Source organism: Ips typographus, linkage group LG5 (assembly GCF_016097725.1).
Source record: "Ips typographus isolate SLU linkage group LG5, UJ_Ityp_2.0, whole genome shotgun sequence".
Classification (NCBI taxonomy): domain Eukaryota; kingdom Metazoa; phylum Arthropoda; class Insecta; order Coleoptera; family Curculionidae; genus Ips; species Ips typographus.
In genome coordinates this window covers 11,552,682-11,575,232 of record NC_138426.1, presented here as the reverse complement: position 1 = coordinate 11,575,232, position 22,551 = coordinate 11,552,682, and the positions used below count along the sequence as shown (strand labels likewise).

The following is a 22,551-nucleotide window of genomic DNA, read 5'->3' as shown; positions in this document are numbered from 1 at the left end:
TTCAAGCCGCTTACGTTCAAGCGCCTTGATTAAGCCTACGATGTATAGGGGATTCTTTAACTTTTCAGTTTTTCACAGTCTTGGAATGTAATAGAACAAAAAGAAGATTATTTTGATTTCTCTCTTCTCTTCAATTAATATAACATATTTTAAGCTTTGTCACGTGACTATGCATTATAGATAACTTAGAAAGTCACATGATTTCAGTATGTTGGTCTGACAATAACTAAACGAATTGAGCTATCCCTAGTTAAAAAGCCCTTCTCTTAGCCCTATTCCCTTAAGGGTGCAGGGGGATGAAATCGTTAAAATGTCAAACGCAAATGGCACGATTTCCGAATGGTACGTAAAAATCAAACTGGTAAATCTCCGAGTAAAAAATCAAGAAAAAGCGAGCCAGAACCGTCGCATAATGTGATGTTTACCACAACAACATACAGTTCAGTTCATAAACGCAACCTTTATGTTGTCTCCTTCCCAATAATCTTTTTGTTTACAATTCTACGTTCTCTGTTGTATCAAATTTTCGTCATCCTACGTTTTATCTATTGCCGATCCGCGACTTATATCGTTCGTACTCGTAATGAACCAGCAGCCACAACCAACGAAACCGAGTCCAGTAGTTGTATTTTAGTAGAAGAAATCACTGAAATGGCTCAAGTACGAAGTTCAGGGCCAGGCCCTGGAGATCCCTTGTTAGCTAAACAGAAACATCATCACAGAAGAGCCTTTGAATACATCTCAAAAGCTTTGAAAATCGATGAGGAGAATGAAGGTTAGTTTTTTTTCTAGACCTTGAATTTGTTGTTATTGGTGGGTTTAAGGTCAAAAAGAACTGGCAATCGACTTGTATCAAAGGGGAATTAAAGAGTTGGAACTCGGGATTGCTGTGCAATGTTGGGGAGGCCGCGGAGAAGTGTGGGAGCGGGCTCAAAGACTGCACGAAAAGATGAAAACCAACTTACAAATGGCCCAGGATCGACTAAACTTTTTAGGTATTTATTGTTGGTTTGTATGAATGGAAGCAAGTTCGAAGAGAGGTTTAACCTCAAACATATTCTGCTTTATAGAAAATTTGGTAAATGTGCAGAAGTTACAAGTTTTGGAGACTGAAAGTAAAACCAAGTTGAGCAACATTCCTACCCCTAAAGTTATTCCCAAAGCAGGTATTTTATTTTCAGTTTAATTTTTTTGTTGTCCCTATGGTTTTACTAATTAACCTTACATCTACTTAAATAGTTTATAAAAAACCAAACATACTTACTCATGTAGTTATAATTAAATTAACACACATTTAGATAGACTAGTGACATTTTACTTTTATCTGGCTGCTGCCAGAACAAATAAAACATTAAAATCTAGGCTTAAAATGTCTATATCAAAAACACTTAGAACACACATTACAATTACTTATATACAGGGTATCAAACATGTACTGTGTGTCATTACAGGGTGAAAAATGTATATAATTATTGGCCTTTCAAGATAAGAGATACTCCCTCTGTTGATCAGTTATGAAAACAGTTTTGGGCATTCCAGCTGTCATTTCTCCCTTTGTTTAATTTGTTTATCTTGATTTTGGCATATTTTGGTTAGGAATTTAGCCCTGGGTTTCATAAATATGAAGTGACAGTGTCATATTATTTTTGTTATTTAGTGTTTTATTATTTAGATTTTAGTTCAAATGGCACTGCGATCTTAACTTGAAACGCCAATAGTTTAAAACACACTTGTACCACTGTATGTAGATATGTTTGCAGATCAGATACTTGACTAATCAGTCACTGTCACTTTAACTTAAGAAGTAAAATTGAATCAATTTTTGCAAGGGGTAGACCGCCGATAATTGTTTGTACACCAAAATGCCTTTTTGCATACAAAATACCTTGAAAAGCTTTTAAAATATCTCACAATACTTCTATTATTACTCAAAATGCCTTAAACTGTCTAAACTGCCTTGAAATATATTATAATGCCTTTATAGTAAAACGCAAATGCCCGCATGTAAAAGTAGTGGCCCGAGCGAAGCCAGTTTCTGGTTCTTGGCAAACAATTTGGTTATTGGACTTTTAGAGAGAGAACTCTTGTCTTAATTTTAAATTCCACTAAACTTTTGGTGATGACGGTAGTTTAAATATACAGGATGAGTTAGAAGGGTCATATTTTAGGTATGTGCTATACAGGATACATGAGAATTTACTACGAGAATCTGGGAAATCATACAAGATCATTTAAAATGACCCAAAATGTGCGATTTTTACTGTCTTGTGCCGTTTTTATAGGCTGGTTGATCTAAGATGTATGCATTTTCAAGCAAACCGATTTTTCCTGTTGTATAACTTAGAAAAAACTTTAGAAATTCATCTATGTTTTCAAGAATGTGTTGCAATAGCTAGCAAGCTACTTTTTACAGTTTAAGCAAATATTTTCTAAAACTCGAAATTGATTTGATCTGTTTACCTTATACCCTGTACTCCTTATACTGCCATTATTTATTTACATTAGTATTTGAAATTAATATTTACAACAGTGTGGTGGTGCATCGTGTTGTTCCAACAACAAATTGTAAACTTGTTTGTTAACTTTGTTACACTCTTTAAAGAAAAACACTAAATTTTGAACATTTTGAACAAAGAGTCAAGGTGGTTATTGGCCAGCTAGACCGCCAGACTTTAGTCCTCTGGATTAATGTTATACATTATTGGATTCAGTTTAAATACGACCATGAAGCTACTCAAGCTTTTTTGTATTTAAACCTTAATGTTTGAATATATTTGTATTTATTTTGAGTTCCCATGCATTCCACAAATATTAACATTTTCGCCTAACACCCTGTATGAAACGCTTTACTGACATTAACTTGTAAATGATAGTTTTGGAAATTAAACTAACAAACATTACAAATTCAGCTTCTGGACGAAAACTAACCGTTGCGGGAAAACGTGCGACAAACTCGCCATTATCAAAAAGCCAAACCTTGCCTCGCTCAATGGGGTCCCGTTCAGCTCCAATTCAACCAGTTCGGCCTTTTAATAAAGTGTCATCCACACCTCCCGCAGTGAAAAAGCAGCTTAGTATTCCGGGCAATGTTCCTTCTCCAGTTAGACGGGCTAACAACAGTAAAACCACAACTGGTGAGGTCATTTAACTGGGTTTTATGGTTTTGTAATTTAGTCTAAAATATAAACAGATAATCGCAATCGTTTACCCGCGACGCTAAAAGGAGTGGATACGAAATTAGCTCAATGCATTTTGGACGAAATCGTTCAGGGTGGACCTCAAGTGAAATGGGATGATATTGTTGGTCAAGAGACTGCAAAGCAAGCGTTACAGGAAATGGTTATTTTGCCATCTCTAAGACCGGAACTGTTTACTGGGTTACGAACCCCCGCTAGAGGTCTTCTGCTTTTTGGTCCTCCTGGAAATGGGAAAACTCTATTGGCTAAAGCTGTAGCTACTGAGTGTCAGGTACTCACTGCAGTTGTGGAAATAACAATGATCCTACTACTCACATTTCAGGCCACATTTTTTTCAATTAGTGCTGCCAGTTTAACATCCAAATACGTGGGCGATGGGGAGAAAATGGTCCGCGCTTTATTCGCAATAGCTCGGGAGCTTCAACCCTCGATCATATTTATTGACGAGGTGGATTCCTTATTGTCCGAGCGGTCAAACAATGAACACGAGGCGAGCCGGAGGCTCAAAACCGAATTTCTGGTCGAATTTGACGGTTTGCCGAGCAATCCAGAAAGTGAGAAAGTTTTGGTGATGGCTGCCACAAACCGTCCTCAAGAACTGGACGAAGCCGCTTTGAGACGATTTACGAAGCGGGTGTATGTCACTTTGCCGGGTGCTGATACACGTGTGAAGTTGTTAAAAAAGCTTTTGGCAAAGCAGGGCAGCTGCACTTTGTCCCAACAAGAGTTGAAACGTTTAGCCACTGTTACTGAGGGTTATTCTGCTAGTGATTTAACCGCACTTGCCAAGGATGCAGCTTTAGCTCCGATAAGGGGTAAGTAGTGTCAAATATCTGTCTTTTTTTGATGGGATTAATTAAAATCGTCAATTAAGTAGTGAAAAGTGGCTGTTGCAACAACAGTTAATTATACAGCAAGTGACTTACACCATTTTTTATTCACGAAAAGAACAATTAACTAAGTTCTTTGAGTGAATAATAAATAATAAATAATTGTGCCCTTATTTCTGTAACTTTGTCTTGGTCGGTCGAAGCACCCCTGGAGCGATATGCAAAGACAGTTTTGATACATATAGGATACATAGTAGAAATTATTTTTGATACAGCCACAGTCTGCCTTAACTACAACAGAGAATAGCATAACAGCCAGGTTATACTTTTTCGGTTTGTGTTATTTCCAAACCCATCACAAAGAATAGCTATTTAACAAAAAAACAGTTGAGAGAAAACGAATTAGAGAGATAGACTTTTCCTACCAAAGTTTAAGAGACAATCGACTGATATCGGCTTTGATCGTTGAATATCAGGAGTTTTATTGGTTGGTCATTCAGGTTGTTGAAGAACGTTGCCATATCACAGATTACATCAAATATTTGTTTTAAAACATCAGTTTAAAGTTAAGAACAGTTCATAAGGATTGATATCTGCTTCCAATGATTAAGAGGCAAACTTAAAACACTGACTCAAAAGAAATGATGAATGATTATATGAAATTAGTTTATATTTGATCCTGAAAGTTGGGAGATTCTTTGCCCCACTAATAGAATAATTTAGAAGTACACAATGAATAAAAAAATACAGGGTGGTCCAGTTTTAAGTGTCAATAATTCACCATTTGATAGCTAATTAAAAAATAAGTTGACTTGCATTATGTCATTTTTCTGAAAAAGGTTTGAAAGTCCAAATTTGTACTGAATAATCTAAAAATTTTTTTATTACTAGGAATGGTCTTATGATTCGCTTTCTCAGACTGCCATCCTGGTTGAGTGTCTGAAACTGCCATTCAAGAACTAAAAAAAGTCCGGAAATCAAGACAAAAATTGTATTGTGCATGAAACTCATTTTTCACTACTAAAAATAGTATAAAAGTTTACTTTTAATGCTAGAACTGACTTTACTAGGACTAAAGAGTCCAAAAGTATATTTTCAAGACTTTAATTGGTATACAACTCAATTTTCTGGACTGGACAACAAGTCAAGAAGTAAATTAAATTTTCGGACTATTTTATTTCTAAAAATTAGTTCTCAAGACGTATTATTGTAGCATTTGGTACCAACATTTTTTACTTATATTACTGAAGAAACTTGACTTTTGGAAATAGTCTTAAACTCGATTTTTCAGTCTTAAAAAGCACTAAAAACAATCTGAATTTCTTAGAGGTGCTACAATTTATTGCACCTATGAGTGTAGAAGTCAATTTAATAGTGAAGAAGCTTGAAATAACATTTTCAAGACTATGGTCAGTGGACACACTAGCTTTTAGGCCTGATAAGTCAAAAACTTTGTAAAGATAGCCTTGAAACTCGATTTGAGGCACTGAAACCAGCCTTAAAACACTAAAAACAGTCTAGTTTATTAAGAAATACCCGAATTTTTAGCACTGAGGTGTCTAGAAGTCGATTTAATTGTGACAAAGCTTGGAATGCCATTTTAAGTCTATGAAGAATGTAAAAATTGTTTTTTAAGTTTGCTATGTCAATAACTTGGTGAAGATAGTCTTGAAACTCGATTTTCCAAGCTGAAAGCAGTTTTGAAGCACTAAAAATAGTCCAGAATTCGAAGAAAATGAAAAGCAAAGTAAAAAGCACGAAAAGTTCGTTTTCAAGACAATTTTCATGAATCTAATGTCAATGTCCTGCATCTAAGACTATTTTCAAGACTAAAATATTGAAATTTGTCTTCAAATTATGAAAACTTACTTCAAATGCAAATTTTAAGCTTCTGATGTCACTTTTCATTAGTTCAGTTACATTTTGGGGCTCAAGTCAATTTTTAAGGTTTAAATGTTTGAATTTGTAGTAACAAATTCTCGAAAAAGTAGATTTTATGTCTACAAGTAAATTTTTAGTATTAAGTCTCTCGATTTGCATGAAAACTGGTTACAAATACAATTTTTAAGCTTCTGAAATGTTTATCTTTTCTAATTCAATTTTCAAAACTAAAGTCTTTTAGTTTGTCTGGAAACTATGAAAACTGGCTACAATAATATTTTTTAAACTTCTTAAGTGAATTTTCCGTTTCCAAGACAATTTTTAAGTTGGGTTAGGTTAGTTTTGGGTCTTTGACCGTAATAACGTGTAATAAAGTGCTTGTTCCAAATTTGATCAATATTGCTCCAACGGTCTGACAGTTATGACAAAAAAAACGATTTTTTAAACAGAAATTTGAAGGACTGTATTTTCCTTAAGAAGCACTTTTCAGGAAAATGACATAATGAATGTCAACTTATTTTTTAATTGGCTATGGATTGGTGAATTATTGACATTTAAAACTGGACCACCCTGTATAGCAGGAAGGAGCAATAGCAATCAAAGAGGGGGACAAAAATCGTTCAGTATGGCGGCCGTAGACTGTCAGAAAATCAGTGACGATAATCAATCTGCTGTTGCCCACTATTCACAAATCCTAACAACAAATCATTGCGGTTTTTAGCTAACTTTACCCCTAAATATAAACAAAACTGTTTTACGCCTAATTTCGGAAGTTTCATTCAATTGCGCAGTAGGCGAGTGTGGGGGACAAAGATGGCGACTTCCGTCTCGGTCGCTTAATACACAAACTATTTGCTACCTCCTGATACTTGTTCTTTTTGCTCGAAGGAAGTACAGATACAATTTTTATCATAATAATCGCATTTTCTATGCAATTATTATATTTTACTCACTAAATTCTTTACAAATTTCTATTAATAAAATAAATCAAACATTGCAGAGCTACAACCTGAACAAGTGAAGCAACTAGATCCAAACGCGGTGCGCAGCATTACAATGGCAGATTTTCTGGATTCATTGAAGCGAATACGTAGGAGCGTATCGCCCCACAGTTTGGTAGGTTACGAGAAATGGTCGCTTCAATATGGTGACGTATCGCTTTGAACGGCCATTTTATAATTGTTTCGAAGCGCCATTGGTTATTATTTTATCTGTGATACCTATTTTATTGGCTGGATTTTACGGGAATTTGTATGGTTTAAAGAGTTATTGGAGGCATCACAATGTATTTTTTTTTTAATTATTATAACGTCCAGTTTTTTTTCTGTTAGATCATATTATTATAGTTGTCTGTAGCGGATAGTGTAATCAGTTATTGTATTTTACCACTGCAGAAGGTGTTTATAGGGTTAGATTTGCCTATTGTTTTCTGTTTAATGGTTCAGATTGGATCAATAATTTGTTTGTGATTTTTTTACCACTAGCTGTAATAATTAGTAATAGTTAATAATAATTATAGTTTGTTAGAGTGAATTTACTGTATTTTGAGTTGCCTAAAACGAAGAAATGCATTCTTGAGGAAACCTTTCGGACCAAGAAGAACAAATTCTGCTTATTGCTTCTTTTTTATTCATATTTACATTATTTCCATTTTAAGGAGTTTAATAAAAATATTTCGTCTTTTATATCTTTGTTTATCTTGTCCAGTACCAATTACACTATAATCCAGATATTCCCAATGTTGTTCAGGGGCAGTGTTGCCAAGTCAAAACACGGTATAATAATTGGTCAAAACCGTAGATCAAAAAATAAAACATTTTTTAAGGAAACAAATTTTATTTGACATTATTCTACCGGGTGTTTTTTAATAGTGATTGCAATTTTTTTTATTGATTTTATATAAAAAATAATGCCAGTATTCTATATAAACCATACCTCAAAAATACAAATTAGTGACATATATCACGTGGTTTTAATACTGTTAAAATATCTGTCATCTCAGAAACCAATAAATCCATGATTTTTAAAGCTTTTTGAACACAGTTTGACGGTTTTGACGTTAGTGACAGTTGTCAAGGGGTTCTAGAATATTCTAGAATATATTTAGCTAGACGGTCAGCAGACAACTGTCAAAATACCTGTCATAAATCTCAGAAACACGTATTATTTCGAAAACTGTGTTAAAAAGTTCTAGGCAAATTTTCACAGTTTTGACATTAGTGACAGATATCACGTGGCTTTGGAGGATACCTTAGCTAGGCAGCACTGTCAAAATTACTGTCATAAATCTCAGAAACACGTTTTGTATCGAATACTGCAAGAAAATTTTTCTAAACCCTGATTTTTGCAACTTCTGAGAACAGTTTGATAGTCAGTTTTGAAGTTAGTGACAGATATCACGTGGTTTTAGACAATAATTTAGCTAGACAGTCACGTGACAACTATCATAAATCTCAACACGTTTTATATCGAATACTGCAAGAAAATTTTTCTAAACAATAATTTTTGAAGCTTTTGAGCACAGTTTAACAATTTTGACGTTAGTTACAGTTCTGGAGCACTATTTAGCTAGACGGTCACGTGACAATTGTCAAAGTAACTGTCAAATCTTAGAAATCTGTCTTGCTTTGAACAGTGTTTAACTGTAATCTGTAATTCATTCAAATTTGAGTCAAATTTTTCCAGTTTTGACATTATTGACAGATATCACGTGTTTTTTGAGAATAATTTAGCTAGGCAGTCACTTACTTACTGTTAAAATAACTGCTAACATTTCTATAAACCCTGATTTTTTAAGTTTTGAGCACAGTTTGACAATTTTGACGTTAGTGACAGTTGTTACGTGGTTCTTTAACACTATTTAGCTAGACGGTCATGTGACAATTGTCAAAATAGCTGTCAATCTCGGAGACACGTCCTGTTTCGAAAACTGTGTCAAATTTGTCAAGTCAAATTTTAACACTTTTGACTTTAGGGACAGATATGACGTAGTTTTAGAGGATAATTTAGCTTGACAGTCACGTGACAACTGTCAAAATAACTTCCACAAATCTCAGAAACCCGTTTAATAGCAAATACTACAAGAAAACTTTTCTAAAACCAGGATGTTTGCAGCTTTTGAGTACAGTTTGACAGTTTGGACGTTAGTGACAGTTCTCGCGTAATTTTAGAATACTATTTTGCTAGACGGTCACGTGACAATTGTTAAAATAACTGTCATAAATGTCAGAAACACGTATCGTTTCGTTAACTGTATTAAAGTTCAATTCTTGCAGGCTCTAGGCAAATTTTGCAATTAGTGCATGACATATACATCGCGTGGTTTTAAAGGATAATTTAGTTAGGCAGTCACGTGACCCACTTGGAGTAAGAAATTGACTGTTTTAAGCACGTTTTGGAAAAAAAAAACACTACAAAATTTGATATAGTCAAGAATACAAGCGCTGTCAAAGTTTGAACTGTCAGAACACAGTCAGGGAAAAAATCGCTTTAGTGTAAGTAATCCAAGTTGCTGCTGTTGAATATTTAAGTTCTTCAATAAATTAGTAGAAATTTATTCATTTATTACTACTTAAACATAATACTAATAAAACATGAAAATACAAAACTAGTGGGTTTTCTTAGGCCCCGCGTCTCGTCTAGTTATATACGAACTCTCCCTCGACTTATCAGGATCTACCACCGTTACTTCAATTTCCATGTCGTTATTCGGACCTAAACCAGCTAAAACAAATTTTTGGGTGCTTTCATCAGTTTCCTCAATAATTTTTGACTCATTTTTGTAAGCGTCTGCAAGCAGAAGGGTTCAAGTAGCCGCACCAAAGCAACGGAAAGCTCAATTAGGCAATATACTTTACCTTGGTAGCTTAAAGGCTTTTCTGTGGGTTCACCTTCTGTTCCATTTAATAAAGGTGTGACGTGAAAGGGAATGAACGATGGGGAATTTGGTGCTCCTGCACCAAAACCACTGAATAAACCACCTCCAAAGCTGTTAAAAAGTTGAATTATTAACATAAATTTCTTTTAATAAAAAAATAAACAATCCTGTATATTTCCTAAGTAATAACAATTTTACCCAATAATAAACAAGCTTTACCTTTGATCGAGCACGTTTCCACCACCCCCAAATCCTGGATACGGTCCATAACCACCACCGTATCCACCAACTCCCCCACATCCTTGAGGTGACATCATACAGGGTGGAACTTGAGAAAAACCATTTTGATAGTACGGTCCTTGACGATACAGTGGGCCAACACCAAAACTCTCAAAGCATTGTGCAGGACAAGGCTTGTAAATTCCAAAAATATTGATTAGTTTGATGTAGTTTATTATTTGCACATGGTTTCACAAAATTTGATATACAGTGTGTTATACTCAAATTTGACGTGCCCTTACTTCACTGTTATTTATGGCTTAAATGTTAAATGTGACTTAAATGTTACCATTTTTGTCCCTAATTACCATAAAGTCTCACAGACGAGAACAGGGAAAGATTCAGACGACTAGTGACCCTATTAAAGAAACTGTTAAGAAGGAAAAAGAAAGAATGACAAAACAGATAATTAGTTGCACTAAAAGTAGGGAATAATAACACAAGAGAACTTTCTACTACTTCCACCAACTGCTTAATAGAGGAAGTAAGAAAGATCTCTGGATCTGCCTCTGGCGGAGACCAAATCACAGCTGAAAAACATCACAAAATCATCAGTGAAAAGAAAGCAATCCCTGATTACTGGAAGGAGGGTATTATGATACCTAACCAAGAAAAAGCGACAGAATGCTCTTCAAATATTACAGAGGAATGGCCATAATCAATGTATTCTAAGTCCTATCGAACATAATTCTTCTAAGACTCACCCCCTTCACCGAGAAAATATTGGGAGACTACCAATGTGGTTTTAGAGCAAATAGGTAACAACGGACTAGCTGTTTACTATTAGGCAATTGCTGGAGAATTCGACGGAATATCACTTATGCTTTTGCTTGCTAAAACAAATATACAATCAGTCAGAACTGATTAACCCATGGACTAACCTTATAAAGGCACCAAGGTTGAGGTGGGCAGGGTATGTGCAAAGGCAGCCAGAGGATAGAATGGTTTAGTATGGGACAGAACACCAGAAGAAAGACGACTACTTGGAAGACCCAGATTAAGGTGATAATATAAGGGTATAAGTTGGTGAGGGAGACGGTCGGAGACTCCGCCTCATAACACCATGATGTAGTCGTCTCGAATTAATAGTAAACCATTTCCTAAAGTTGATAAACAAACCATTTTGTCATTTAGTTTTAACTGTTGTTTAGTTATTAAATTAGAATTTTCTACCAAGTGGTTTTTGATTCTACCTCTGAAACAAGAACTCGGTAAGGCCGTTTATCAAAGTAATGAACGCACGTCTCGTTTAACTTGTTTGGACAAAAGGGCTTTACAAGTTAACGTGACAATATCAATATTTCAAAACAACAAAAGTATTGACCCTCTTTTTAGTGTGAAAAATTTAAAACTTTTACCTTTCCCTGATTGAAGTTTTGCCCATAACAACCATCGCATTCTGTTGGCGGCTGTATACCACAACTGACATAAGGCCACACACTGGTATAAACACATTTCGGTTTTGGTTGAGGTATGTACGTGGTTTGTTGTTGGCAATTGGCAGGTCGTCCTTAAATTTTCAAATATTTATACTGATCGGAAAAGTTTCTGCTATTCTAAATTACCAAAGCTATCAGTTGAAGTGCATATTTGTCGATTTTCCTCGTGGACAATCTTAGCTGTACAGTACGAACCGCACTGTCTTGATCTAGTATGGAAACATTTCACGTACGGACTTGTAGAAGTACGTTCACATTGTCTTGGACCTGAAATACGTTAATATTTTTAGATTATTTTGAACAATATTACCCTCATTTACACATTTCTGGACAGTTTTCAACGTTAATAAAATGTTTTAAATAGTAATCAAAGTTTCTTTTGAACATTTCTAGATATGTTTGTACATGTTTTAAGCATTTCCAATGTGGTCTGAATATTTTTCCTACAATTTTAAACATTTTTAGGTTGTTTCAAGGATCATTAGATAATTTTGAACATTTTTAGACTTTTTTACACATTTTCGGACTATCCTTTACATGTTTAGCGTGTTTTAAACAATTTAGGATTTGTTTGAACATTCCTAGACAATTTTGACATTTTTCCTACAATTTTAAATATTTTTAGATTGTTTCAAGGATCATTCGATAATTGTGAACATTTTTAGACTTTTTTACACATTTTCGGACTATCCTTTACATTTTTAGCGTGTTTTAAACAATTTAGGATTTGTTTGGACATTTCTAGACAATTTTGAACATTTTTAGATTCTTTTGAACAATATTAGACTCATTTACACATTTTTGGATAGTTTTCAACGTTAATATAGTGTTTTAAACAATAATCAAAGTTTTTTTTTAACATTTCTAGATATGTTTGTACATGTTTTCACTGTTTTAAGCATTTTCATTGTGGTCTGAATATTTTGTTGTCAATTTTAAACATTTTCAAGGATCACTAGATAATTGTGAAAATTTTTAGACTTTTTTGCACATTTTCGGACTATTCTTAACATTTTTAGCGTGTTTTAAACAATTTAGGATTCGTTTGAACAGTCCTAGACAAGTTTGAACATTTTTCTACAATTTTCAACATTTTTAGAGTGTTTTAAACTATTTAAGACATTTTTGAACATTTCTAGACAAGTTTTCCTACAATTCTAAAATGATAAATATCTAAAAAACGACAAAATTTAAAGAGAAACTTTTCATTACTTTTAATTTGCTTTTCAGAAAATTGTCGAGCTCAAGCAGGAGAATTGAAAAATGGTATCAGTTATTAGTGTTCTCGAGCAAAAATCCACTGATTTCATGTAGATGTGGATAATGGAATAACGAATAATGGTTATATACAGAGTGTTCAATTATCAACTCTTTTGCTTTCCATTTAAATATTACTTATATATTGTTATAAAACTCTTAGCCTCCATCAGTGTGAGTTATAGGAAAAATTTGCTAGTCTTTGGCTAAAACACCAGCCATAAAACCACGTTCAATTTCAAATATTTATGGGATTTTGGGACACACTTCGATAAAATACGTCACTGACAATCACGACTGCTAGTAGAAAAAAGCTTGGATAAAAGGAACATCAGGATTATTTCATTTACTATAACAAAAAAGCAGTATTCGAATAGAGCAAGAGACAACGGAGGAAGTCGAGATTTAGAAAAGCGTAAGACAGGGATGTATACTTTCCCCAATTCTATTCAACCGAAGACATCATAAAACTGAGCACTTTCAGAGCAAGATATTAGGACGTTCAGATTGAAAGCGGATGAATAAAGTGTCCAGGGGACATTTTATAGTAGGAGCACAACAGTTTTATGTCTGGACAACTTCACACAACAAATGCAAACACAGACACTCACCTATAACAATGCAACAACCATCCAGTTTATCAGTTTGGTCGTTCTCGTTCAACGTAATATTATTTTGGTTGTGGCACGTCAAGTTGATGGGTATATCCACTAGATTGGTGCTGTTGATCACATTCTTTACGGTAATAATGGTGGTTATATTGGATATCCTAGGGCTGGTGTTGTTGGTAGAGGATTTTTCGGCAGTAATCACAGGTGCCTGGACAATTTTAGGTTCTTCAGGTGGTCTTCGTCTTTCCTGTTCTACCGTATTGTAGCAGGCGCTACGACATGATTTGCGACAGGTAGATGAACGACATTCGGAATTGCACTGCTTATGGCAGCAATGACTGGTTTGACATCGGATATAGTTGGAACAGCATGAATGACAACAATTATCACATTGTCCTAAAAAAAATGTAAATTAGTTTTATTAATTAAAACCTATTAAAAAAACATAGGCACACATCAATCTCCTGAATCATAAGAAAAAAGAAAATCCAATACTTAGGATTAAAATGGTTTACAGATTCCTTTAAACAGCAATCTATAAGAAGGCAGCTGGATAGATAACATTGCATTAACTTTAACCAGACTCAGAAGTGGAAGACTTTTGACTACTTTGCAGAAAGAGGACAGATCATTGCAGAAATGGAAGAACATCAGTCTGAACATAGAATTGATGTAGGCTGTAGCGCTGGTCTTCAAAAAAGACAAAAGATAGAAAACATGTGATACTCTGTCTAGAAATCACGATGAAAACGTACCAATTACTTCATGTGAAAATGATGAAAAAGATGACTTGATAACCCTTTACAGCTCACTATTTACACATTTTTAAGAAACAATTTTTCAGACAAATTGTGAAAACAACGATTCTAAGCAAAATAGTCACAGCCGAAATTTCCATTTTGACATTCGCGAACAGTTTGAAAACGTTCAAAATGACAGAACCAAGTGGCTCGTTAGCTACAATTTCGGAGGTCAGGAACTCCCAAGCGGTTCCAAAGGAAACTCCTCAATCACAAAATACTGAGACCAAAACTCCAGGTATAGATTTCATTTTGTTTATCATAACCAAGCACCAAAAAAATGTTTGTTGTTATTAATAGAAGCTGAGAAACACCATGAAAGGATAAAGCCATCAACATCAATTCTGGGTAAACCAGAGTCAACTTATGACAGACGAGATTCGGACACATCTAGAGATGAAGTTGAGGAATCTTTCGAAGAAATACGTGACGTTTTTCAATTATTTGATAAAGATGGGGATGGCACTATATCAACCAAAGAATTGGGTACGGTAATGAAGGCTTTAGGGCAAGACCCTACTGAAGCTGAGTTGCAGGTTGCATTTACCTAGAACTGTAACAAACAAACCAGTTAACTAGGCAAATTATTTAGGACATTATAACTGAAGTGGACAAAGATGGTAATGGATTGATTGATTTTGAAGAATTTAAAGATGCAATGCAAGGCATTATTAAAGAGTCTAACAATGAAGATGATATCAAAGGAGCCTATAGGTTAGTGCTTTTAACACTTCCGTATACAAGGATTAAGAATATTTTTAAAGGGTTTTTGACAAAGATGGCAAAGGTTTTATTACGGTAGACGATTTGAGGAATACAATAACAAATTTAGGAGAAACGTTGAGTGAGGAAGAATATGAGGAAATTATTCTTGCAGCTGATGTGGACGGTGATGGGCACGTTACTTTGGATGACTTTATGGAATTGATGATGCCCAAAGATAAACACTTATCCTAATGCATTTCATTATTTTCAAGCAAGTTTTAATAAACTTATAAATAAAATAACAAAAGTTTCTACATACCACCACATTGATTGTAAGAGCAAATGTCACATTGACATTCATTGCATTCAAAATCGTATTCGCAGTCTCTTTGGTGGCGCTTCATTCTGGTTCTCACACATTGAAGGTAGTTGTTTCTGTCACTTGTTTCAAGGCAGTCATTTTCGTACTCTTTTTTTAACTCTCCGCAAGATATACTTGATGCGGGAGGGATAATGCAGTAGATGGCCACGAAAAGGCCAAGGAAAGTCCAAGTCTGAAATTTGCTTGTTGGATTATTTTCTAATTTATATATGTACGAAGAGAAACGAAGGTAATGAGTAGTAACTTTGTTGCAAGTTTTTTTACTACTTTTTACAGAAAATTTAAAATGGCGGCCTGCGACGCCATTTTGTCTGTCATTTCTTGAAACTACGTGAAATTTTCTTTAAAATGAGGTGCAAGTGAATATTTTGACAGACAAATTCAAAATGGCGGCCTGCGACGCCATTTTGTCTGTCATTTCTTGAAACTACGTGAAATTTTCTTTAAAATGAGGTGCAAGTGAATATTTTGGCAGAAAATTTAAAATGACGGCTTGCGACGCCATTTTGTTTGTCATCTCATGAAACTACGCATTATTTCCTTTAAAATAAGGTGCAAGTCAATATTTTGACAAAAAATTCAAAATGGCGGCCTGCGATGTCATTTGGGCTGTCATTTCTAGAAATTACGTGACATTTTTTTTTAAATGAGATGCAAGTCAATATTTTTACAGAAAATTCAAAATGGCGGCCTATGACGCCATTTTGTCTGTCATTTCTAGAAACTACGTGAAATTTCCTTTAAAATGAGATGCAAGTCAATATTTTGATAGACAAATTCAAAATGTCGGTCTGGAACGCCATTTTGTCTGTCATTTCTTGAAACTACGTGAAATTTTCTTTAAAATGAGGTGCAAGTCAATATTTTTACAGAAAATTCAAAATGGCGGCCTACGACATTTGAATCATTTCTTTGCCAGGAAATCGGCCGGATTAAAAGATACATGAAATCTGACTAAAAAATATTTACAATAATTTAATATGTGATATTATGGTAAAGGAAATTTGACGCCCTCTAGCGGCCAAACGGTGTTATCAATCAACTCATGGGGGGATATTTTTAGGAAGCTTAAAATCTGCTCTATCTTTCGTTTTCTATGACATTTTGACGTAACTTGTCAAATAAGGGAGTAATTTAGGGTCAAAGCAACGAGTGTCACAAAATATGCTATTTTTACAAAAAGTTATTTCCCATACACTATGTTACTATTGACCAAACTGGCATGTTTCCAATCTCCTAGACAACGATATGTTTAGCTACAAATCAACCCTAAATGTCAGTTTAACAAACCAGTCAGTTTACTGTGAACTTTTGAAACAGAAATGGTCATAATTCACGTAAAACACAAAGATGCAAGCCAATTTTTATACCAAACTCCACTCTCCACTTCCGTGGATGATTTGGTACAAAAAGTGACAGCGATTTACAATGGAAGGCTAAAAGTGCACAGGGTGTGTACGGAAATTGATGAGTTGGCTAAACACGGTACCCTTCTACCTCCAGGTAACGATTTTTTTATTGCCATATCAATTTTTCACTTTCCGCAATCAAATACTAGAAATTATGGGCCTAACGGAAGAACAAGTTGAAGAACTAAAACTAAACGATGATTGGGGTGATAAATGTATTCCCAGCGGGGGTTATACCATCAACAAAGACCCTGTAGAACGTAGAAATGGGAAACAACCGAAAAAAGAGATGCAAAACGTACTCAACGATGCAGTGAAACAAGCCAAAGATATGATAAGCAAAAATTTAGTAAGTCTTGGTCAATGTCTGACAATGAAAAACGTTCAGGAAGCTTTGAACATCTTAAAAGGGGCAGTCACTATAGTGTATCCCATGAAACTACCTCCTCACGATATTATACGTCAGGAATTTGAAAATATTGAGGATTTGAGTGGAACTCAAGCTTCTTTAGAGATAATCGATCCTGCTACAGCTCAAATGTGGTTTTGTGGCAAGGAATTGTATAGATCTGATGGCAAAGTTGTAGCTGATTATGTGGGAAATGTGGAAAATTGCAAGGTTAACAATTTTTAAAGTTTGTAATATTGATTGCTGTTATTAGTAGTTAAATTATAGGTAATTATGAAACTTTCCAAAAGAGGCGCCGGACCTCCAGGTCGTGAACCAATAATGTCTGAAGAAGACCGAAAAAAAATGATGCTGCACGCCTATAGAAGACAGGAAGAACTGAAGAAACTAGCTGAAAACGACGAAGATGATTACATGAACTCTGAATGGGCTGATAATTCCAATTTGAAGAAATCATTCCACGGTTTGCATAATATTTCTTGGAAACCTCTAGCAAAGTGACACATCAGCAAATAAATGTTAGTATGTTGTAGTTAAATAATCCCCATGTAATGGGGTATGGGATGTAATTTTATCTTTACCATGTTTACGTAGAGAAATAAATATTGATAAATTTTGAAGATTTCCTTTGACGTAAATTCCCTGACCTGGTTAATGTGTTCAATATTGACACATAAAATTTGTTTAACAATAACGAAATATTTGATGTTAAACACACTTTATTTTGTATACACTAATTTTCAGTTTGTATTGGCTTCTAAAGTTTACGACAACACGTCACTACAATTTTTTTAAAAAATAATATCTTTATGTTATATTTAAAACAGTTTAACGTGTGGAAAGTTTATTTTCTGTTAAATGTAGAGCAAAACATTAAGTGGTTGGCAACATTTTCTAACGAATTTTTTTGTGAAGGAAAGCTTTTGTTAGGGAAAATACTAAATAACGTATATTTGCAACATTTAAAATATTTTGACATTCTTAAACAAAGTACAAACACTAAAAATTATGTCAGCTTCCTACAACAGCAACAATTTTTTAGTGCCTGTCATTTGCTATTGTTAATCCTAAGAAAATTTAGAAATTTAGTTTGGTGATTTTTTTACCATTGCTGTTGCTAATACGAATAGGACATGTTCTAGTATCACGTGACAACTGCCAGGAACGTCAAACCTGACAAATTTGCCAATTTTGGGCAAAAAGGTCTAAAAATCCACAGTATAGAACGGTTTTCATCACGCGATTGCTGAGACAGACGTCAAAGTTTGGTAAACCAAAACATGAAGCTCCAAACATCAGAGTTCAGTAAATTATATCTTCTTCATCCATAATTTGACAGTTCATATGTCACTATCTAGGTAAATAATGTATTAGTATCACGTGACAACTGCCAGAAACGTCAAAACTGACAAACTTTGACCAGTTTGGGCATAAAGCTCTAAAAATCACAGTATGGAACAGTTTTCTTCAAGTATTTGAGACAAGTAATGGTTTTTATCTTCTCGGTCATTTTTTTGACAGTTGTCACATGACTGCCTAATTAAATAGTTTAACAGTATCACGTGACTGTTGTTACAGACGCCAAAGTTTGCTCAACCTCAAAAACACAATTTGGACCTTTTCCTGCAGCGCTAGACACAAAATGTACTTTAGAATTTTATGATCCCTAAATTGACAGTTGTTACGCAAATTTGTAAGAAAATGGTGTTTTCGTATCACGTGACAACTGCCAGAAACGTCAAAACTGCCAAACTATGCCCAGTTTGGGCATAAAGCTCTAAAAATCACAGTATGGAATAGTTTTCTTCAAGTATTTGAGACAAGTGGTGGTTTTTACCTTTTCAGGCATTATTATGACAGTTGTCACATGACTGCCTAATTAAATAGTTTAACAGTATCACGTGGCTGTTGTTACAGACGCCAAAGTTTGCTCAACCTCAAAAACACAATTTGGACCGTTTCCTGTAGCGTTAGACACAAAACGTACTTTAGAATTTTATGATCCCTAAATTGACAGTAGTCAAGTAAATTTTTAAGAAAATGGTGTTTCAGTATCACGTGACAACTGCCAGAAACGTCAAAACTGACAAACTTTGACCAGTTTGGGCATAAAGCTCTAAAAATCACAGTATGGAACAGTTTTCTTCAAGTATTTGAGACAAGTCGTGGTTTGTACCTTTTCGGGCATTATTTTGACAGTTGTCACATGACTGTTTAATTAAATAGTATACCAGCATCCCGTGACTGTTGTCACAGACGTCAAAGTTTACTCAACCTCAGAAACACAATTTGGACCCTTTCCTGCAGCGTTAGAGACAAAATGTACTTTAGAATTTTATGATTCCTAAATTGACACGTAAATTTGTAAGAAAATGGTGTTTTCGTATCACGTGACAACTGTCAGAAACGTCAAAACTGACAAACTTTGCCCAGGTTGGGCATGAAGCTCTAAAAATCACAGTATGGAACAGTTTTCTTTAAGTATTTGAGACAAGTCGTGGTTTTTACCTTTTCGGGCATTATTATGACAGTTGTCACGTGACTGCCTAATTAAATAGTTTAACAGTATCACGTGACTGTTGTTACTGGCGCCAAAGTTTGCTCAACCTCAAAAACACAATTTGGACCGTTTCCTGTAGCGTTTGACACAAAACGTACTTTAGAATTGTATGATCCCTTAATTGACAGTTGTTACGTAAATTTGTAAGAAAATAGTGTTTTAGAATCACGTGACAACTGTCAGAAACGTCAAAACTGACAAACTTTGCCCAGGTTGGGCATAAAGCTCTAAAACTCACAGTATGGAACAGTTTTCTTCAAGTATTTGAGACAAGTCGTGGTTTTTACCTTTTCAGGCATTATTATGACAGTTGTCATATGACTGTCTAATTAAATAGTATACCAGTATCACGTGACTGATTGGGCAAATAAAATAAATTTTTAAGAAAATGGTGTTTCAGTATCACGTGACAACTGTCAGAAACGTCAAAACTGACAAACTTCACCCAATCTGGACATGAAACTCTAAAAGTATGGTAACAGTTTTCTTGCAGCAAAACACAGTATATGTTTAAGAGCTTCATGATCCGCAATTTAAACATTTGACAACACTTTCATAAACCACCCTGTATATTGAAAAACAATTTTAAACTATTCATCTTAGGCCCAGTACTTACAGTTTAGAATAACTTTATTCTAGGGATAATATCTATGGAAACCGTGAAATCAGACGCTGGCTATTGGTCATTTACGTCATTTCTATAGAAATTATCCTAAGAATAAATTTATTCGGAGGTGTAAGTTTGTTTGATTTTGTTGTTTGAAATGATTTATTCTAAGAAAATCTAAATTGAACAAACAAATTAAAAGCTTAATCAACGAAAACAAATCTCATACAAATTGACACAGAGTTTAATTATTATTATCTACATATACCTACTTACTTAAAGTGATTTTTAATAATTCATTTGATTTTGTTTGTAAAATTTTTAAGTAATTTACTTGTATTGTGTTGTTTGATTCTATATTCAAATTTTGTCTTGCAAATTGAGTGATTATTAAATTAGTTCTTTGATCTCTTTATGCGAAAAATTTTTGTGAATCTTGTTATTATCGTGAATAATTTTACTCAAAAACACCAAACATGCAAAATAGTCCTAAAGTAGCAAAAAAACCAAACTTACCATGCTTGTAGATCTAAAAACCCCTATAGCAAATTTATAAGACCTTTCTTTGAAAAATGGGCACACTGAACTGATATCTATATTAAGCGATAATTCGTTACCTACTTCCATCAATGCTGAATGAACCATTTATTTATTATCTCGGACTTATCTGCTACCTCAGCAAATCGTCTTCCTAAAAAAAATTAAGTAGGTCAGGGAAATAAGAATTGCAACGGACGAGATGACATTTTATCACATTTTTAAACCTATCATATATCATATCACAAATTTAAACCTAGTTTACTTAAAGGTATATTCAGAAATAAAATATCAATGAATAGAATTAAATAAAACCAAAACAAATATGTATTTTGAGCATAAATTTAATTCAAATTAGGAAAGTTAAATTTGCTTTTATAATGAAGTTCAATGAACGAATTGTTGTCATAAAAGTGCTTATTTCGATTCGATACTAAATCAGTTATTATCAATACCAATTTTTTAACCTACATAAGTTTAGTGCAGGGTTTTTACTACATCAGTACTTGCTTGCTAAGCTTTTGATGGATTATTGTTTAACCAAGTGGTATAAAGATACAAAGGTAATCAAAAATAGAAGTTTAAGCGGTGATCAAATTAATGATTATAGTTAAAAAGAGCAATAAAAATACATTTTTAAAACATTGAATTTTTGATTGACTAATTTAACTATTTACACATGGAGTAAAAATCTTTGCGGTTTTATGGCCTGAAAAGTTGCTCAAAAACCAAGAAAACTTTCATGGTGGCAAAAAACCCTTTTTAATAGTGGCATTTGAGTTAGAATTAATAAAACACAAAAAACTAATTTAAAAATTATTGAACTAGCGGACTGTATAAGACCCAAAATAAGATGAAAGAAAATGTGTTGCAAGTTTTTAAAAATTTTTGATTTATTTAAATATCTCAACAACTGCTTTAATAGGAAATAGAACAAAATTGCACTTATCACACCACGTTTTTAAAACCGTTTTCTTATCCCTTGTGGTTTTTGAGATTTTCTGGTCAACTTTAACTTTGTAGCACCCTGTACATTGTATAATGGCTGACATTTCGAGGTTAAGAATCAGTTTTTTCGATAAAAGTACTAAAAATCTCTTTACCTAGAAGATTAGTATGTCAATTAGTTTTTTTTACAACAAACAATATCTTTCATGTACTTGAGCGAATTGCACTTTTCACTGAAATAACAAAACATTGGAATTCTGGTTTTAAGTGTGATTTTCAGGACTAAGTTTAATTTACTAAGAAGGTTAATATGTCAGTTAGTTTAAAGTAATTTAACCAGTAAATGTTTGCGTTGGAAAGCTGCACTTAGAATCCAGCTTTAAACTAAATATTTACAGAAAATGTACAGGGTGATTGTTTATATTTTACTCAGTAGCTAACTGTTAATTTTGATCTGACAGCATAGTTTAAATTAGCAAAGTTGTTGATGTCCAAATTGACATATGTCATTTGTCAAACTTTTGGCATGTATTTTATTTGCCCAATCAAATTTTTTTTGTGATTTCAAATATATCTAACATTGAAGTTATGTTGGTTACTTTTCAAAAATGTAAACTGTCTTGTCATACGTAACAGTGTTGTTGCCAGTAATACAACATCAATTCAATAATTTAACTAATATTGACATTAGTGTCAATTGTGTTTGCAAGTTTAAAATTGCCAAAATTACGTGACGTGTCTCTTTTAAAACTGGCTAAATTTGATTTAGCAGTTTTTCTTAGCTTTTTATGGCCACATAACTGATTTCCAAGTGTCAACGTTG

At 33.9% G+C, this 22,551-nt stretch overlaps 4 protein-coding genes across 6 annotated transcripts; 3 read left to right on the top strand and 1 right to left on the bottom strand.

Annotated features, from left to right (window-relative positions):
• The first annotated feature begins 243 nt into the window (after positions 1-243).
• Positions 244-7,593, top strand: spas (spastin). Of its 2 annotated transcripts, XM_081980638.1 has the most exons (7): positions 245-775; positions 825-995; positions 1,071-1,166; positions 2,910-3,134; positions 3,191-3,468; positions 3,520-4,012; positions 6,909-7,593. In XM_081980638.1, exons 1-7 carry the CDS (start codon positions 340-342, stop codon positions 7,070-7,072), a joined length of 1,863 nt encoding a protein of 620 aa, XP_081836764.1. In that variant the 5' UTR covers positions 245-339; the 3' UTR covers positions 7,073-7,593. The 2 variants fall into 2 exon arrangements, with proteins under 2 accessions (XP_081836765.1, XP_081836764.1); XM_081980639.1 differs by lacking the exon at positions 1,071-1,166 and having other exon boundaries at positions 244-775.
• Positions 7,594-9,446: 1,853 nt separating this feature from the next.
• LOC145729745 (uncharacterized) lies at positions 9,447-20,926 on the bottom strand. 2 transcript variants are annotated; one of them, XM_081980644.1, is made up of 8 exons: positions 20,760-20,926; positions 15,196-15,430; positions 13,372-13,767; positions 11,630-11,770; positions 11,423-11,574; positions 10,005-10,198; positions 9,766-9,896; positions 9,447-9,697 (listed from the first exon to the last, which is right to left on the bottom strand). In XM_081980644.1, exons 1-8 carry the CDS (start codon positions 20,886-20,888, stop codon positions 9,516-9,518), a joined length of 1,560 nt encoding a protein of 519 aa, XP_081836770.1. In that variant the 5' UTR covers positions 20,889-20,926; the 3' UTR covers positions 9,447-9,515. The 2 variants fall into 2 exon arrangements, with proteins under 2 accessions (XP_081836770.1, XP_081836771.1); XM_081980645.1 differs by having other exon boundaries at positions 9,447-9,631.
• Positions 14,249-15,183, top strand: LOC145729760 (calmodulin-like). The gene is made up of 4 exons (XM_081980667.1): positions 14,249-14,409; positions 14,472-14,707; positions 14,764-14,885; positions 14,936-15,183. Exons 1-4 carry the CDS (start codon positions 14,304-14,306, stop codon positions 15,126-15,128), a joined length of 657 nt encoding a protein of 218 aa, XP_081836793.1. The 5' UTR covers positions 14,249-14,303; the 3' UTR covers positions 15,129-15,183.
• Positions 16,510-17,696, top strand: LOC145729756 (cilia- and flagella-associated protein 298). Its single transcript, XM_081980662.1, has 3 exons — positions 16,510-16,761; positions 16,817-17,286; positions 17,344-17,696. The coding sequence occupies exons 1-3, from the start codon at positions 16,581-16,583 to the stop codon at positions 17,575-17,577; spliced, it is 885 nt and encodes a 294-aa protein (XP_081836788.1). The 5' UTR covers positions 16,510-16,580; the 3' UTR covers positions 17,578-17,696.
• Positions 20,927-22,551: the final 1,625 nt, after the last annotated feature.